General features: G+C 47.2%; 1 protein-coding gene across 11 annotated transcripts in view; it reads right to left on the reverse strand.

Annotated features, from left to right (window-relative positions):
• The window catches only part of KANK1 (KN motif and ankyrin repeat domains 1), a 209,952-nt gene that overhangs the window by 3,315 nt on the left and 187,456 nt on the right, over window positions 1–19,181 (reverse strand). For 7 of the 11 annotated variants that reach the window (XR_006710263.1, XM_045469011.1, XM_045469018.1 and 4 more), the window contains 7 exons: window positions 12,844–13,041; window positions 12,085–12,193; window positions 10,662–10,904; window positions 9,200–9,287; window positions 5,989–6,208; window positions 3,228–3,370; window positions 2,239–2,439 (listed from right to left, as the gene is read on the reverse strand). Coding sequence is in view for 10 of the 11 variants with exons in the window: in XM_045469011.1 (XP_045324967.1) it covers window positions 2,239–2,439; window positions 3,228–3,370; window positions 5,989–6,208; window positions 9,200–9,287; window positions 10,662–10,904; window positions 12,085–12,193; window positions 12,844–13,041 (1,202 nt within the window). In the remaining variant the exon portion in view is untranslated. Of the gene's footprint in view, window positions 1–2,238; window positions 2,440–3,227; window positions 3,371–5,988; window positions 6,209–9,199; window positions 9,288–10,661; window positions 10,905–12,084; window positions 12,194–12,843; window positions 13,042–19,181 lie in introns of those variants that run through there. The other 4 variants (XM_045469012.1, XM_045469021.1, XM_045469020.1 and 1 more) reach the window with 3 other exon arrangements.

Genomic DNA, 19,181 nt, shown 5'->3' on the forward strand with positions numbered 1-19,181 from the left:
GCTGGGTTTCTCACACTTACGGACAGCCAAATGGGAGCAAAACAAATACTTTCCAAGAATTGATAAAGTTCCCCAAATTTGTTCAGTTCTTCAGGAGACTTTTCCGGACCTCTGTGTGCTAAGCCCTAAGGACGAATGGGGCACAGCGTCCACAATGGGGAAGTCCCAGTTGGAGAAGAATCACCTCATCCCCTCTGGCTCACGGTGGTTAGAGTGTAGATGTGTGCACAGTACGTGCTCAACAAATGCAGGCTGCCTGCGAAGAAATTTCTCAACTATTCTTCCCACCAGCTGGGGGCTCTAGGGGAAGATGTGGGTGGAAACATAGTTTCTTTTTTCCTTATATTTCCAAGGGAGCAGGCAATACCACAGCGTGTTCTGACCCCTGCAATTTGTCAAAGATCTTTTAGCTTTCCTCTTCCGGGAAGGAATCCCTCCTCCAGCCCTCATCACCCCCAATCGAATGCTGTGAATCCTGCTGCCTTGCAGAAATACATCTTATGAAAACATGGGGGTGGGGTGCCGGGGCGGGGGGGGGGGGGGGTGCTCAGTTGGCTAAGCTTCCGACTTCCTCTCAGGTCACAGTCTCCCGGTTCCTGAGTTCGATGCCCGCATCTGGCTCTGGGCTCAGAGCCAGGCTCAGAGACTGGAGCCTGCTTTGGATTCTATGCCTCCCTATCCCTCTGCCCCCCGCCCACTTGCACTCTGTGTCTCTCAAAAATAAACATTAAAAAGAATTTTAAAAGAAAAGTATGGGGGGAAACACTAAATATGGAAAAGTTAAAAAGTTTCCAGTTAAATGTTTGGTTCCCATTAAATTGCAGGCATTTAGAGGATGTAAAGGAGGAATAAAGCAAAAAACCAAAAACCAAACAAACAAAAAAACCAACACAAATTATTTTCCGTCTGATCTTGGAATAAGGATTCCCTTATGGTCCCTAGCAGCAGGAAACAATTCCCATGTGGCTGGCATCTATGGTCCTTCCCTCCCACCCAGAATACTCGGAGCGACTTGTCCAGGGGAGGCCAGCTGCACGCCCTCGTCTTCCATTAAGCATAAGGAAGCAGACAATTAGCTGAGGTGGCCAGCATTTCTGGAAGCCACTGCGGTTCTCTGGCCTCTTCTTACCACACTTACAGGCTGTTCTTTGCTAAGCGAAGAGTAAAGTAAAAGCAAACAAAAAACAAGACACATGAAACACAAACTGCTCTTGAGGAGAGGGGAGGTGGAAGCTGTCTCCCTGCTCCAGCTGAAGGCGTTCACTCCCAGGGAAGTGCGTGCATCTGCGGAAGCTCGTCAGCCCTTGGTACCAGTAAATACCTGCACGGGTTTGCTCTTCCTGCTGACTTGGGCCCACAGGGACCCGACATTAAGTGCAAAAAAGGATATTTTCCTTCTAATGATTTAGTGTTTTGAGCTGAAGGAAGCTCTGGTCCAAACCTGTGCTCCACAGAGACAAACTTTCCAAAACAGAACCAATCCAGCCTGACCTCTGTGACCTTTGCACTTGGAACCACATCACCACCCAAATATTAGTTCCTGTGCCTTCACCTGTTGGTACTCCTCCCCTTTGATCCGGAGACATCCAGAAGCTGCAACTTTCCTTACGACATGTTCCGGGCAAGGGGTTATCTCGAACAGGGGCAGCTCAGGAACCGGGAGAACAGATCGGATGCGGAAGATGGAAAAGCAGAGCAGGAGTGGGGGAGATGTGCTCAAAGGAGCCAGGATGGTCTGGAGGGCCTATAGCTGAGGAGCTGCATGAATCAGCCACTCTGACGGGCCCCAGGGAAGGGCAGGCTTGCCTTCATTTCACGGGTGGGAAAGCGTTTCAGTGTGCTAACACGTGGTTCAAGGCATGCACTAACCCAGCCCGGAACAACTCGCAATCCAGATTTCCAGGACTGGGGACCTGGTCCTCTCTTCTTCGTGGGCCTGCAAGTTGCCCACGCTGGCTCTATTCTGTGTTGTAAATCTGTTTATGGCCCTTCGGCAAGCTGGTTCTCCTCCATGTCCGTCACCCCTCCTCCTGTAATGAATGAGGGGGCCGAGGCCCGCTGACCTTCCTGCCTTCCGCTCTAGTTGAATCAAGTGGCAGTTTGCACACGGTAAAAGGTGCCAAGCCAGACAGGGAAAGGAGGTGGCCCGGACCGCAGCAGAAATCCCCACAGAGCGTCAGGGAGGATGTGCTCTTTCCCTTCCCCGTGGCCCCTGCAGGGCCCGTGGGAGCCACTTACGTTGTCTTCCAGGTGGCCGTTGCAGCCCGGCTGGGCCAGCAGCAGCTTGACGATCTCCACGTGCCCGTGCTCACTGGCACACATGAGGGCGGTGGAGCCCTCGTCGTCCTGGATGTTGACGTCGGCCCCGCAGGCCAGCAGGCCCTTCACCATGTCGATCCGCCCGTGACTGACCGCCAGCATGAGGGCTGTCTGTCCCGCCTGTGGGGCGGAACGGCGGGGCGCTTCAGTGGCACATGCTGGCGGGGGTGGGGGGGGGTGGGGGGGGGTGGTGCCGGACTGGGGCGGGAGGTGGGGGGATGGCATGACGACACAGGGAACAAAGCACATGTGGGATTAACGTGGGGCTGTGCGGTGGCAGGCGCGGAGGGAGAAAGAGTTTCTCACTCCGAGCTACGAGCTAAGCAACGTCAAGTAACGGGTCAGTTTTCGCCTGTCGCTTGCAGGATCTATCTGGTTACAGCAAGAAGCTGGCAAGTTCAAAGGTGCTTCAAAGTCCAACTGTGAACACATCTGCACCACGCACGCTCTGCTTATGATATGGAGACAGTCGGGAAGCAACTGTCACTGAGCAGACGGTGGAGACTCCTGGGCCCCCAGATGCAGGCTGACCTACGGTTTACATGCACACTGCTCCCAACAGAGGCAGCGCCAAGGCCGGGGAGTGGGGAGCCTGCAAGGTGAAGCTGAAGCCAGTACCTCACAGCTCTGCCCAGTCGCTATGGACCGCCAGGCAGCCACGCGGACATGAGGCCAGGCCCCAAAGCGCGTGTTCAGTGACGGGAAGCACGGCCCTGGCCCGCACAGGTCAGAGCTGCGGAAGCGCATGCTCAGCAGCGGAAGCGCGGCACCGTCTGGGGCGCATGCTCAGTGTTGGGAAGCAGGGCCCCGGGCCGGCGCGGGTCTAGAGCTGCGGAAGCGCATGCTCAGTGGAGGAAGGTGCGGGTCAGAGCTGCGCAAGCGCGGGCCCGGGACGCAAGCGCGCTCACCTGGCTGGCTTTGGCGTTGACGTCCCCGCAGCCGAAGAGCTCTTCCACGACACGCATGTCCTTCTCTGCTTCCACCGCGGCAAGGGCTGCCAGCATGATGGGGGTGTATCCCGCCTTGTTCTGGTGGTCCACGTTACAAACGTCTGCAAAGACATGCGTCCCTTTAGGGAGAAGCCTTCCAACAGCGTCCCTTCTCCCCAGCATCTGAAGGAACGGGGTTTGGAGGAGGCCAGTGAAATGGCCTCAGGTGCTCCAAGTCCCAGAGTGACTCAGACGGAAACGCAAAATACGTTTTCATGTTAAACCAAGAAAAAAGGTCTCTTTGGTACTGTGTGAGGCCAGAAGCAGCAGAAGTAACAGTAAGCTTCCACGGCACCTCTTGTTCCCAACTAGTGGCTGACCTTCAGAAGCTCCGAAGTCAGGGGGCTTGGTCTAGGAAATGGTTGCTTTGAAGGGTCAACAAAGATGTTGGGATGTGGATATTAATCTGTGTTAAGGGGACCCCTGTTTTGCAATGAAGAAGGCAGTGAAAGCTACAAATACTTAGGAGGGACTTGTAAAGGCTTATGCAGAGAACACCATGGTGTTACCTGCTCAGCCATCAGTACCTGTTCTGACACCCTGATTTTGCTACCCTGACTTGTTGGGGCCCTTGGAAGCCGGACTCCAACCCCATGACACCTATCAAGCTGTTCTAGGAACTTGGTCTGAGAGCAAATGCAGTTAAGAAACCGTGAGGACTGACAGACACAATAAACCAGACCTTTTCCGTTCCTGTAATTCTTTTTTTTTTTAATATATATTTTTTTTAATGTTTATTTATGTTTGAGGCAGAGAGAGCCAGAGCATGAACAGGGGAGGGTCAGAGAGAGAGGGAGACACAGAATCTGAAGCAGCCTCCAGGCTCTGAGCTGTCAGCACAGAGCCCGACGCGGGGCTCGAACTCACGGAGCACGAGATCATGACCTGAGCCGAAGTCGGACGCTTAACCGACTGAGCCACCCAGGCGCCCCAGCCATTCCTGTAATTCTTAAGGAGGCTTTGGGGGCTCAATTACCCTTAGTAAATTCCTTTAGCACTTTCTAATAAAATGAAAGGAATGGAGAGTGCAGGAAAGCAGCTTTCACATGTGACCAAATATAGTTAAAATGTTCAGGATGTTTCATCGTTAAGGGGTGAAAAGAGAAGGTACTACCACAAAACGTCCCTTGAGTTCTAAAATAACTGCATACCAGGAACATGATGGTATTTACACAAGGGCATGTTTTTGTATGTAGAAAGGGAAAAAGAAAAGAAAATGCTGGGTGATGGAGAAGCACGTGGGCAAACATGCTCTCAGAGGCTCCTCGTCTGTGATGTTCACTCCCTCACAGATGGTTGCCGGTCACCCACATTCACCAACACACCGTATGGAGCCCCAATCACAGCCTGTAATGGTGACCAGTACAAAGCTAAGTAAACCCAGAAGGGTGACTAACCAAAGCCATCCAACAATGGAGTTGAAATCATTTGATTTACCAAAATATCTCATCCACACAAATTTTCCAAGGGTAGATTAAACTGTTGCTTTCAAGAGCAAAAAATCTGAAATCTGTTTAGCTTTTCTGGATATTAACCACTTTTCTGTTGAGACAACAACGTGGCCTGACAGGACCAGCAGCTCTGTTTATCCTCTGGGAAGGAGGCTTGGAATTCCTTCTCATTAGATGGAAGCAGTTTTAGCCTCCATAGCCCCATACGCTGGGAATAAGCAAACTTAGAAAAGACGATAAATCTGCCCAGTTACTTCTCTGCATTAATTCAATTTCCCCAAAACAGAGTAGAAGAAATTGGAGAGTTGAATCAAGAAACAGTACATGAAAACTGGACAATTTTATTGCATATTCTAAATCAAATGTTCACACTGTTCTCACTAATTAGACCAAAGTACTATAAGTTCTGTATCAGTCACATACTAGAAGTAAAAATATGTATTTCAAAAATAAATCAGAGTCACTTGGGGACTAGGTGAACCACTGGCTGCTCTATTTGAACAAAAAGTTGGAAGCTCCCAATTTTCCAAGGGGACCCCTTCTATCTAGCACACCCTTGCTTCATGTTTAATACACGTCAGAGGCTGTATTCTGGGATGGGATATTCCAGTTATAAACAAGATTTGTCACTGTCCTCATTACTATGGCTCAGAGAGAAGAATAACAATTTCTTCACTCTATGCTGAGTTGTCAATAACAAGGTATATTTTGGTGGGAATATACCATTGGTGATGATTCTACTATAATCTGGTATAGTGGCTTTGCATGGTCCCCATCTCGGCTAACTGTACATATCTGCGAGGCAGTTGGATGGGGTCGGGGAGCCAGGACAGGAAGAGCAGCCTGGGGACACCAAAGCTGTGACTCTGGCCCTACGCGCAGTGATCTGTCTCCTGAGAGCGCACCCGCCCAGCCTGCATGACTCCGCTCAGGGGACCCTGAGTCATGTTCACCTCCAGGGAGACACCTCGCCTGAACGCACCGGAACTGCAGCAAGACTATCCTTAAAACCTCCCCTCCAAACAGACCTGGGATCTGTGCCACCTGCTTTGTTTCCATTTCACGCCTCCCCTCAGTGACTCAAGGATGACATTCTTGGCCACATCATGCGGAAAAGCAATGGAAAGGGTGTTAGGGTGGTCACAGAACTGAGGTGTGGCTCAACCAGCCTCTTTGAGATGAGTCACACCCCAAGTGCTGAGGGGAAGAGACCAGGACGGCCAACGCACCGGCATCCAAGAGCAGCTTCACGATCTCGAAATTGGAATGTGACACGCTGTAATGGAGAGCCGTGTTGCCGTTGCCATCCGCCATGTTGATGATGTGGCGCAGGACGTCCGGGGAAACGGCCTCAAAAGCAGCTATGTAGTCCCCCACCATGGCCGGGCAGGCCGACTTCTGACTGGATACGCGGAACCACTCGTGCTGCAGGGTGTTCAGACAGGACCGCTGCCAAGACACCAGCAAGGGGCATTAGTTCTGCTATTTATAGACCTTTCCGAGACCCAGCTGCAAGCCCAAGAAATGAGGCCTTTTATAGTCAGGGTGCGTGCAGTTAGAATTTGCTCTCAAAGAATGACTAATGAAACGCAGAGCCCTAAGAGAAGCCTCAAACTCCAAACTGGAGCGTCCCTCCTGCTTTTCAACGACAGACACGTTCTAACTTCTAAAGAAGAGGTCAGACAGCAATAGTCAGGAGCTCCACCAGCAAGGTTCAAAATCTGGCTCTGCTACTTGTGGGCCGTACAATCCTGGGAAAGACACTCATTCTGTGCCTAAGTTTACTCATCTGCAAAACGGGGATGGTAAGAATACCACAGCACTCGCCAGGAGGACAAACGAGGCAATACACATGAAAACGCTCAGGCCTGGCTCCAGTGATTACCGAACTATTAATATTACATAAATTGTGCTGGCCCTGCACCTGATTTTCAGAGTAGTCAGGACAGAAGAAGTGACCTCACCCACACTTGATGATGCTGCTTTCTTCCTATACAGACCAACCTCAACTCCTTCAACATCCCCACAGCACTGGGCTGGGAGACTGTAAGCGTGTAGTCAGTTCATTGTCACTCCAATCCCAGCTACAAACGTTCAACCACAGAAAGGGCTTAAAAAGCAGGTCCCAAACAAATGACATGTCTCATTTAGGATCCTCTGCATCTGATCACGAGCCCCAGGCGCCTTCCCTTGGGCTGTGGACACATGAACATGGCGTTTGTTTCCTGGGCAATCAAGTCAATCCCAGACCGTATGAAGTTCAGTGCAGACTGTGGGTAGCCGCTGCTGGTGATGGAAAGAGCTATAACACGTCTTCCGTGAGCCCTCTTTTACATGACTTTACCATCCATTCATTTGTGCTTTGCTGCTTCTTTTTTTTTTTTTAAAGTGAGTTCTGTGCCCAGTGCGGGGCTTGGGCTTGGGACTCGTGATCTCACGATCCCAAGATCAAAAGTCACGTGCTGTACTGACTGAATCAGCCAGGTGCCCCTTGTTGCTCACTCTTTAAAGACTTCAAAATATGTCAGAGAAAGATGGACCGCCTCTGTCAAAAGCACCAGAACCCAGGAAGTCCCCTTTCTACAGAGGCTGGAGCTGGAATTATACAGCTTCCGTATCTTTATCATCCTGCTACTGATTATTCAGTTTTAGCCCATTCAGTCGTACTCTGCGCCACCTGGTAAAAAGGGTCCTGGGCTGGAAAAAAATGCATCCAATGTTTTCTTTTCTTCTGCTCACTCTTTTACGTATTCAGATTTCCATTTCTCTGGAGTCCATCATCACGCAGAGGGAAGGGAACTGTGTCGTCTGGGTGGCGAAGTCTGTTACGGATATGTACGTGCTGTCCTGTGATGGTTACCTGGCCCCGGCCATGTCATCATTCAGGTGTCTCCCACTTTTCACAGAACAACGCTTTAAACACTTTTTCACCAAGTGAGTTCAACTTAACCAAAAAGGTACTGAGCACAGAGTGTGCATGTGACAACATGCTTGGCAACCTGGGGCCACAGCACCAGTATTTTGGGAATGGTAGAAGAAAAAGTCTATTATGGCTCTAAGACCTAGGGTCCAGAAGCACCAGTTTTTAAGTTTAGGTTAAACCCTGTGGGAAATATTAACACTGCAGTGACGTTTCCTGGTTTTGCTATTTGTGACTGAAGCACAGACAGGGATTTAGTTTATGCTGATGGAGTTCAACATGTGGTTCTGTGATCCCTCTAGGTCAGGGGTTTTATTTAGTATTTCCTTCTGTAAACATCACCGCCGTGCTCCTTCCTCAGCACACTAATTCAATGTCAAGACACAGCTGGCTCTGATAAATTTAAGTTTCTATAGCAATATAAACAAATGGGTGAAGAAAACATAATTTAACAAAAAGGATTCAGAGAGGAGAAATAAAACACGGACCAGGACTTGAGACAGGTAAAATCTAGCCCCAGTACTAACTAGTAGCTAGTTAACTAGCTCTAGACGAATCTCATAATCTTTAGGGCCTCAGTTAAGACCAGAATACAGTGGCCTCACAGGTGTGCACGCCCAGGGACCTCTCATGCCTGTGATGGCTGTCACCAGGTCTTCTTCAGATTGTGTGTGTTGTACATGATGAAAACTGCGCCTTTCCAGGATTAGGCAGCCCCTGAAGTCCCTTCTTGTTCTAACATTTTGGTTTCATAACTTTATAATCCTCTGAAACTTAGAAATCAACTTTCTCACTGGCTGCTGACAGATGCAGCATAAAACTTCACATTAACAAGATGCAAATATTCAAATGCAAACTGTATCTAACGTAACTGAGAATTTACATTTTTCTCACTGTGCTGCGAGAAGTGTCCATCAGAGGGCCAGTCTGACTGCGAGAGGAGCTGCACCTCCAAACGTCACCAACACACGAGGGAGCGACGAGCTCGGCCATGGTATCAGAGGCACCATCGCCACGGAAACGCTCACCTGTCCTGCGCTGGGCCATTCATGTGCCCAAAGCGACCCCCAGCTTCTCTGCCGCGTGTTTCCAAGTCTCTCAAAGTGTGCGACAATGACAAGTACAGTCACTCCTAAGTTTAAAAATAGTGGCTGCCTGCATTCCGCATCAGAACTTAATACGCAGTTTCATAATTGAAAGGAATGCTGACCTCGGCCCAGAGAGGTTGCTTTGAAAAACACACGCCAACTTGAAAAAAAAAAAAAAAAATTCTGGTGACTCTTCTCCCTGGATGACAAGGTTCTGTGAGCAGAAGCAGAACCTGTAGAAAGCTGACGCCTGACTGCAGTTCGCCTTCCGTTCCATGGGCGTGAGGCCCACTCTGTATACACGAGTGAGAAATAGTTCGGGGAAAGGCACACGAGTGACAACAGCTCAGGGCAGGCTAGAGACACCCTCACAATGGGGTCCACTCGGGTCCTTTGTACGGACTGGGGACAGTGTCTGCAGGGAAGACTCACCATGTCCTTGCTGGTCAAAGCTTTGGGGTCATTTATGTTATTTTTCAGTAAGTTGCATGCAGATAACATCTTTTCACTTAATTCATACCTAAAAGGGGACAAGACAAAAGAGAGCTTATGTTTGGCCACAAAAGGAAAGGCATTTTTATTTCCAACTCTACAGTCCTTTAAAACACAAGAGGCCCCAAGTTGACCTGGAGCAGGTCGTGGTGGCATAAGGTGCTTGCCTGGAGGTCACACAGGCGTCCCCAGGCATCCAAGCATCGAAGCCACTGCACAGAGCCAGTGTGTCCAGCCAGAGCTCAGCTCTGGCCATACGGGTAGCTTTCGGCTTCACCTGTTTGGCCTTTATGATAGTGTGGACTAACATCTGGAGATCTTTCCCCCCTTCTGTTCTAAGTTCTCAAAAATATTTTCAATCGTAAGAGGTTGATGCAGTCTGTGTTACCACATATCTGTTATGCTGACCAGTAAACCACACCTGTGAACTCTGCAAGTGTGGAACCCTCCTGAAAATATCAACTTAAAAATTGCATGACACATGGTACATAAATTATATCTCAATAAAGCTGTTAAAAAAAAAATCTAGATGATAAGATCCTGAGCCACGTGAAAATACTTGGAAATATAAACTAGAAACACTTACCTCATATTCATGTAGTTAAACTTCCATTTGCACAATTAAATAGAAGTTTAGTGAAATGTTCTATTTTTACTTCACACAGTGGAAAACCCATCTTGAAATTTCCATCTGTTCTAGTCTCTCCTGTTTTATAAGCATTGATTCTCTATTTGCTAACAGTTTGTAAAATCTGCTACATCGTTAGATACGTTTCAATCAGAGTATTTATTTGATATTTTAGCTGCTGTTCAGGATATTCCCAAACCCATTCTTGTGGTGTTCCTTATCACTCACTGAGCAACAAAATATAGACATGTGACTGATTACATCATCTTTACGGTGAATGTGGTCCCTGAGGCTAAAACACTGTTCCTCTTATGCACAGAGATGTTACCATAACAATACTGACACCAGTATCCAGAAAAATGGCTAATGATATAATCTGAAACCTTGCTGGACACACAAAATTCTGATATGCCTTTAAATATAAGGTGGGTTGTCCAAACGATGGAAACCACAGTGGCACTTAGTAGTTCTGTGGACAGTGGCTCCACATATAAAATTAGATAGCGAATAGGTTCAAAGGAAACAAAGGTGACAGGCTGAGGAGCCCTTCCCTTTGCCGCTCCTCTGGGAGACCTAGAACTTATCCCCCTCCACCTATATTTATGAGCAGCAGACGCGATGGTCGTACCTTTGAGGATGAAGTTTAGCTTTCCTTTGGGGGTCAGGAAGACCAAAGCAATAGTTACAATTGCAAAATCTCCTAACTGGACAACTCTTCCGCCCAAGCACATTGAACGTGGGAAAGGTTAGGGAGGGGAGGGGAGTGTACCACACCTCTCTCTGATTTCCACCTTCTCAGGTTCACATTCTGGAACCTGCATTTCATCTTCCACCCTGGCGGACTTGAAACCTTCCATATTAACTGCATGGTGCCCTTCCGCCATTCCCCGAGTGTCTTCGTCCTCCTCTTCCTCCTCCTCTTCCTCAGGGGGATACTCAATGACGTCACACTCGTCATCTGACTCGGAGGAAGAGCTTTCATCTGAGCTGGAATCATCACTTGAAGTTGTTTCATACCTAGGTGGCAATTGGGAGTTCAGGAGATGCAAGGCGTGCCCGGAAAGACCCCGTGACAGAAGTTTTTATGCAGGGAAAGCTAACTGACTCCGGACATTTCACCAGTGGTTTTAGACCCTGCATTTAGAAGTTCAAAGTAAGTTCTATTTAAAAATCTGGTGGTTTTGAATGGGCTCTGACTTAAAAGGGATAACTTGGGTTCCCAATCGGTATCATTATACACTTGTAGGAAAAAATATGTATAAATACAGCACCTCTGGCTTAGTAGAAATCAAAGGAAACTTAACGTCATCAAAGGAGTTAAGGTCTGCAGTGGTTCATTTTTTTCTGTGCCTTTTCTTCTCCCTTACACTCTTCCTGTTTTGCTTCATTAACTGTACCAGTGTTACGGTGAACCGATTATGTAAGTAACCCATAGTTTCTCTGGTCCATATGTCCTCCAAGACCTCCTGGGCCACATCACCCAATACGACTTCAAAGATTCAGAAAACAGGCCTCATTAAGTTAAATCTCTACGGTACACTTTGCTATAAATATCACCTCCAATAACTGCCCTACTGCTTTCTTGTCGAGGCCATATATGGATTCATAGATTAGCTGCTCTGATTCAACTGTAGGAAGACAAATTGGCTTCACTACTTATCTGGCTCAATGAGAAACAAAAGAATAAACAGCTAATAAACACTCTATTTAGAGAGTCAAGAAGTGACGCACGGCTGGATTACTCATCAAGTGAAAGGCCCTACAATTTTGTTTGTATGCACGGAGAGCTAACAGCCCATTCTCAACGAGTGGACGGCCATCACCGGCCCGTGGAGTGATGCTCTCTCGCCTCTTTCTGGGTGTTTCTGAGTCTCATACAGGTGAGCACAAGTTGGCCAACACCGCGGGACACCTGCTGCCTGCTGCTTTTGTTGAAGACTACCGGTTTCAGATCAGAGGTGAGAAGATGTCAATAGCTCAGCTCCGTCACGTGTCCTTTCAAGAGTGAGTGGCATATCCTTAAAGAGAGCGAGAAGAGGAGAGGACAGAAGCCCAACTGCACCTTTCTGAGGGGATCTTCCATCACCAAAATGTGGCAGCAGCCCAGACTAGCCACCTTTGAATGGGACTTGAGGAGGCAGGAGGCAAAGTAGACAGACAGACCATGGAGAGACGCTCGGACCGCCATCTTCCTTACCCTCCGTTAATGCCAACAAACTGCAGATTCTTCTTGGCTCCATTTGAATCTCTGTTGCCATCCTTCTTCTTCATGATCGACTTCAGCGTGCTTTCACTGTTGGTACATACTGTGAAAAAAGGAATCGAGGTGATCGAAATTAACATAACTCATATGCGCACAAGTGAACGAGAAATCTCTCCTCATGTATGTTTGGTTTTTCACCACATTTATGTCAATCTAGATTTTGGCATGTACATATGAGAAACTTGCACAGAACCCAATGGAAAAAATGTATGCATGCAAAGAAAATAATTTCAAGTTTTTTAAATGGAAAAAAAAAAAACCCATTAGTACTTCCAGACATAACAAAAGCAATGACAACTAGCATTTGTATCAGGTTTCACTGTATAAAGTGACGCTGTATCTCATGTGGGCCTCAAAAATCACTTAGGCGCTAAAATAGGGATTGTTATTATTCTTTTTCTTCAGCTGAGATGATCTGGGAAAAGTTGCTGCCTGTCAGACTGTGGAAGAATGAAATGGTGTTTAAAATATTTCATAATTCACAAAATTAGATGAGTTTTCTTTGGGGATAGCACACCTCTTTCTTTGGTAAATCTTCGTAGAAGATATTCTAGGCCTACCTCCCTAAAGTTTGGTTCTTAGGTCAGTGGTTATTCCAGGTCAATCTAGAAGGCACACTGACACCAGACTGGAACGCAGGCAATGCTGATCCCAAAAGCCTGCGGCTGAGAGGGACCAAGTGAGGGGAATTACCATAGAGGCCAGCGGCTATCTGGTCGTCGGTCAGGTTCACGGGAGACAGCGCGCTTTCCTGAGAGGGGAAGGCGTCCTGGCCGCCGAGGGGTCTCCCTTCCGTGGTCCCCGCTTCTTGTTCATGCCGGGATGTCTGGGTGTTGAACGGTCCTCCTGACTGAAGGCCTCCGCACTTACAGGGGTACTCCAGACTACTGCCTGTCAGGAAGGAGACGGGTGCACAAGTGTGTGATGTTAAGACCAAACGAAGTGGGTTCAATTTTTTTTTTTTTTTTTTGAAGATTTATGTAACTCATCATCTTCTCAAGGGCTTATCTCCCTGCATTTTCTTTCTGCATATATGGCAGTACCGTGCAAGCTGCCCAAACTCGAACCCCAAGGCCGCCTTCACCCTCAACCTTCCCTTTATCACCACATCCGGGTCCGCCCGGGCCTGTCCTTCCACCTCCCTCCCTTCTTCCTGGCCTGGCTGCTACCACCCAGCCCGGGTAGAACCAGCAGCATAGGATCCTGACTGCCCTCGTGCTCCGCCACGCGCCTCGAGCACACTGCTACAGAGCAACAGCCAGGTCCCTGGAGTCCCGGTGGCATTCGGGCTCAAACGCACCTGAGCAAAGCTAAAACACTCCCCTCTGCTCAGGAAACACGGCCCACCCTGTTTAGCCACATATTCTAAGCCACCCACAAGCTGGCACTCCACCTTTGTTTCCCACCATGCCCGGGGTCCCTGTGGAGGTGAGGACTGCAGCCCAGTCACTGGGATGCTGAGAGTGGGCATCTCTCATTCTCCTGACAGCACTTTGTACCTTAGGAACGCTCCCTCCTCCCCCTCACAGGGTCAAGCCCTCCATCACCCCCTCTCCTGAGCCTTCCCTGACCTCTCTGAATAAAAATGACGTTCCTTTCTCCGTGACTCGCACAGCCCTCTTACCTCTCGGACTCTCTTACAGGATCTGTAGTAAGACAAGGTGCCAGATAATTCCTGGGACCGTCTAAGACTCCCTTCTAGTCTGTGAGTATTCTGAGGGCACGAAACCATTCAAATCAACTCTCTCTCCTCACATTTACTACACTGCTTTTGTGTATTTGGAGTGCCTAATATTTGTTCACGGACTAAAGCAGAAGATGTGGTTAAATGACTGCACATAATTAACGTATACAGGCATAGCACATATTTTCAATGTGACTGACAAGGAAAGATGTTTACAACATATGATTAAATAAGAAAAGCAGATAAAATTCTACATATGTGATTCTATTAAAATACATACAAATACACACATTTGGAAGCTATGCAGATGTTAACTTTCCCCTGTGCTTGCCAGTTTTTAGAGTGACTATTAACTGTGTTCAAAATCTTTCTTTCTTTCTTTCTCTTTCTTTCTTTCTCTCTTTCTTTCTTTCTCTCTTTCTTTCTTTCTTTCTTTCTTTCTTTCTTTTCTTTTCTTTTCTTTTCTTTTTCTTCCTTCCTTCCTTCCTTCCTTCCTCCTTTCTTCCTTCCTTCCTTTTCTCCCTCCCTCCCTTCCTTCCTTTCTTTCCTTACTTATTTATGAGACACACAGCATGAGTGGGCAGAGGAGTAGAGAGACAGAAAGACCGAACTCAAAGCAGGCTCCAGGCTACGAGCTGTCAGCATAAAGCCCGATGTGGGGCTCCAACTCAAGAACCGTGAGATCGTGACTTGAGCTAAAGTCGGACACTCAAGTGACGGAGCCACCCAGGCGTCCCTGTTCAAAATCACTTTAAGAAAAGAGTAAGAAAATTCTTTGCGTAGCAATTTGTTTCTAGAAATTTTATCCTAAGGAGGTACAAAAAGATACAGAAGGATGTTTATTGTCTGCATGAGTAAAACAGTGAAGAGGCAGATACCGCAGTATGCCAAAAAGAAACCAGTGAAATAAGCTGTGGTATGTTGACACAAAGGAATTCTAGGCAGCCATTAAAAATGTTGGTGCAGAGGGGCACCTGGGTGGCTCAGTAGGTTGAGCACCTGACTCTTGGTTTCGGCTCAGGTCATGATCTCATGGTTTGTAGGTTCGAGCCCCACATCGGGCCCTGGGCTGACAGTGCGAAGCCTGTTTGGGATTTTCTCTCCCTTCTCTCTCTGCCCGGCCCCCCCCCCCCCCGCCTCAAATAAAACTTAAAACAATTTTAAAAAATGTTGACGTGGGTGGACATTTATTAGCACAGAAAGATAAGCATAATGTATTAGCGAAGTTTTTTTTTTTTTTTAACTTACTTTATTTTATTTTGAGAGAGAGCACAAGTGAGGAAGGGGCAAGGAGAGAAGCAGACAGAGAATCCCAAGCAGGTTCTACTCTGTCAGTGCTGAGCCCAATGCGGGGCTTGAGCCCACAAACTGTGAGATCATGACCTGAGCTGAAGAGTTGAACGTTTAACCAACTGAGCCACCCAGGTGCCCTAGTGTGTTAGTGAGTTTTAAAAATAAGTTATTAAATTGTTCAGAGAAAATAAACTTATCTTGGTGCATGATTATATGTATACATATTAGAAGAAGTCTGGAAGGATCTAGAATAAACCTGCTTAACACTTCTTTTCCAAGGCCAAAGAATTATGGGTTGTTATGTTTTCTTCATTGTGTTTATTTCCTAAATTATGTGTTGTAAACCTAACTTACTAATACAAATAAAAAATTTAAATCTACCCACAACGTGCTATGGTAAGAATGTGATCACAACTTTCTCTCTCTTCAAGCTCTGAAATCCCTTAGATCCTTAGAAGAAAAGACATTTAAATACTGATTATATTCTAAGTCAATTAGGAAAAAAAGAACCATGATAGATTCTACAACTGTTCTCTTCAAACTCCACTGTTGATACCAGTCATCTGGGATATCTGTTAAAGTACAGGTTCCCAAGCACCTGCTGCTGTGACATCATTCTGCACAACTGGGATGGGGCCGAGTGGTGGGCATTTCTGACATCTCCACTGTGCTGTCCCAAGAGACGCTGATGCAGGTGGCCCACTTTCAAAAGTACTGGTTTAAAGCAATGACCCCCTAATAAAAAAAAGTGGAGGGAGGCAAAATAGTCACAGTGGGGCATTACCACCTCAATTTTAACTGTCATTTATCCAAGCTAAGAATTCTGAAAGCCAGGGACACTCGTTGACTTCGGAGCTGGACCAGAACCCACGTTTCCTAATTCTGTCCGTGAATCAACAGCACCAGTGCCCTCTGCTATAGCTCTGCGGGCATGGGGCCTCCCTCGGGGACTCCACAAACCCACCTTCCTCCCCTGCATACACAGGCAACATTGAATGCAGCCCTCCAAATCATCCTTAGTGCCCTTTTGACCTAATGTGCTCCCCCAACATCAAACAGGAAACGTCTAGAGCGCCTATGACTTACTTTAAGTGAAGTAAACAATGCAGGGCCTTTGCCTCTGTCCCTCCTTCTCCAACCCCACTCATCACTGCTGCGAAATTACTGCAGTCACCTCTCCCACGTCTCAGCAGTTATAATCCCCGAGTGCCAGCACACTCTTCCTGGACACACACTCACTAAGCACGCTCCTATTCAAGAACCAGTGAGGACTTTTACAATGCAAATACACCAACAGTTTTTTATTATTACTGAAACCACAAGCACATACAAAATTAGACGCCAGTAGAACAAATCCTTGCGTGCCCATTAAGGGCTTCAACAACCGTGGGAGCTACCTGGCCTCACCTAGACTCCTCCACCCACATCCAGGATTACTGGGATGCGAAAACTAGAGGGCTTACCACTCTCATCCACAACTATTTTAGTATACGTTCCTAAAATAAAGGGCTCTTAAAAATACAGCATTAAAACTTTCAAATCTAAAAAATTTTAAACAAAAGCTTATTGCAGGGGCATCTGGTTGGCTCAGTTAAGTGTCTGACTTTGGTTCAGGTCATGATCTCACCGTTCGTGGGTTTGAGCCCCACGTCGGGCTCTGTGCTGACAGCTCAGAGCCTAGAGCCTGGAGCCTGCTTCGGATTCTGTGTCTCCCTCTCTCTCTGCCCCTCCCTCACTCTCACTCTTTCTCTCAAAAATAAATAAACATTAAAAAAATTTTTTTAAAAAGATTATTGCATATTTGCTCAGTATTCAAATCTCTCTGATGGTCTCTCAAAAAACTTTTGTAAGGTATTTGAATTCGAATCTTTGTCATAAATTTCCACTGGCTACTCTGGTTTTTAAGTTTTTGGATCCATAGATTTCTTTCTTCTTTTTAACCACATCTTTCAAAAAATATTTGTAACGTGAGGTATAATTTCAATAGAAGAAAATGCACCACCGTGTAGTCTGACGAGTTTCGGTACATGCATACACCTGCGTAACCACTTTCCTCAGGAAGATACAGGACATTCCTAACAATGGAGAAAATCCACGCTGCCCATGCCGGCCTTCGTAGACAGTCTGCCCACCAGAGACCATTGCTCCTTCTCACCAGAGCTCAGATGTGTAGACAAGGGCTTCGGAGAACTTCTCCCGTGCACGGCCAAGCCCTCAGGTGGGCATGTGAGGGTCCTTTGTAATGAACGGGCGGCTTCATCTTGCCTGTGGGAGTTCTACTGCTCAACTATTCCTACCCTCTAGGTGTTCACAGTGCTCGTGTGATGTAATCCCTCCCACCTCTGTGCCCTTCTTTACTAGACTATTCTACAGGCCTGGAATTTCAGCGACCTTCACCACCTGAACCCTGACCATACACCTTTCAAGGCTCGCCAGGATTCTATTTCTAGAGCCTCTTTCCTCTGGTGCTATCCCACAGAGGTCTCTTTTCTCCCTCAATGTCCTGCAGCGCTCGACCGTCCAGACCAAAGCATGCCCGTCCTCTGTTTTACACGTGTCTCGTCCACGAGCACGCCAGCTCCTGGCTCCATGCTATACTCTTAGCTGCTGTCCCCTTCAGGGCTGAGAACAATGCTGGGGAAAGGAAAGCCTCCAGCAAGTGCCTATATCATTTGATGGGAAGTCACGGGGTTCTGTTCAGACTAATGAGCAAGGCAAAGAACAACATTAAATGCTAAACTAGTTCTCATTTGCTGAAACCGGAAGGAATGTGTCACTTTAATGGCCAGAAAATGCTTTTCAGAGAGGGCTGAAACTCTGGCTGCTCTTGAATGACCCGTAAACAACTGTCCGAACTTGATAAGGCCCCATGGTAGTTAGAGGGCACACACAAGGACAGGCGCACCAGCACAAGGCTGACAAATGACTGCTGTGTTCAAGTACAACGCAGGAAAGATGCAGCCAAGAAAACCAAAGTACAGAGAACAACAAAATTCAACGGCCTCGACCCTGGCTATACTTCAGAATCACCAAAGTTGTGGATGGGGCTTTAAAAAATACAGATATGATGAGGGGTGCCTGGGTGGCTCAGTCGGTGAAGCGTCTGACTTCTGCTCAGGTCATGATCTCACGGTTCATGGGCTCAAGCCCCAAGTCAGGCTCTGCACTGACAGCTCGGACCCTGGAGCCTGCTTCAGATTCTCTGTCTCCCTCTCTCTCTCTGCCTCTCCCCTGCTTGTGTGCTCTCTCACTGTCTCAAAAATACATATTTAAAAATAAATAAGTAAAAAATACACAATGAACTATCTGTAGGTGGGCCCAAGTATTTATTAGTACCTTTTAAAAGCTCTCAAGTGATTCTAATGTGCAGCCAGGACTGAGAACCACTGAATTAAATTAATGGGTACAAAACCTGAATGCTGAGGGGCACCTGGCTGGCTCAATCCACACAGCATACAACTCATCTCAGGGTCACGAGTTCAAGCCCCACCTTGGGCATAGAGCTTAAACTTAATAAAAACAAACTTGACTGCTGAACACAAGAGTTTAGACTTTCCTCTGGTTAATTTAGTCCATCAAGTTGGACCATGTGAATTCTTAGGAATTAGTGGAGTTTACTTAATAGTTCTGGACCATTAATCGTAGAAGTCCATGACTACCAGTAAATGCTACCCCAACAACATGGGCAAAACGACAGGAGTAACCACAAAACACCTGCAGAATTCCAGCACTGGGGCCTAGATGCTCAAAACTCCCACCAGGTGGCAATGGTTCCTACAGGAGGCACCCCTGGAGAGTTAGAGACCAGGCGGGGAGGCAGCTGGGCTTCAGTCTTTAACTCATAATGACCATCAAGGCCAATAATGCATGAACCTCATGTGATGATTTGACCAGAAGAGTGGTAACTGAAACACAGTGAGTCACAGAAATCTCAGGGTTCTGAAAAACAAGGACACCTGGAAGCATTAGTTCTAATTCTAAAGTACATGTAGCATTTAATATATGGATAACTCCACTAGCTAAGGCAAACTATAATGAAAAATAAGTCACATTA

The sequence above is a fragment of the Leopardus geoffroyi genome, chromosome D4 (assembly GCF_018350155.1).
Source record: "Leopardus geoffroyi isolate Oge1 chromosome D4, O.geoffroyi_Oge1_pat1.0, whole genome shotgun sequence".
NCBI classification, from domain to species: domain Eukaryota; kingdom Metazoa; phylum Chordata; class Mammalia; order Carnivora; family Felidae; genus Leopardus; species Leopardus geoffroyi.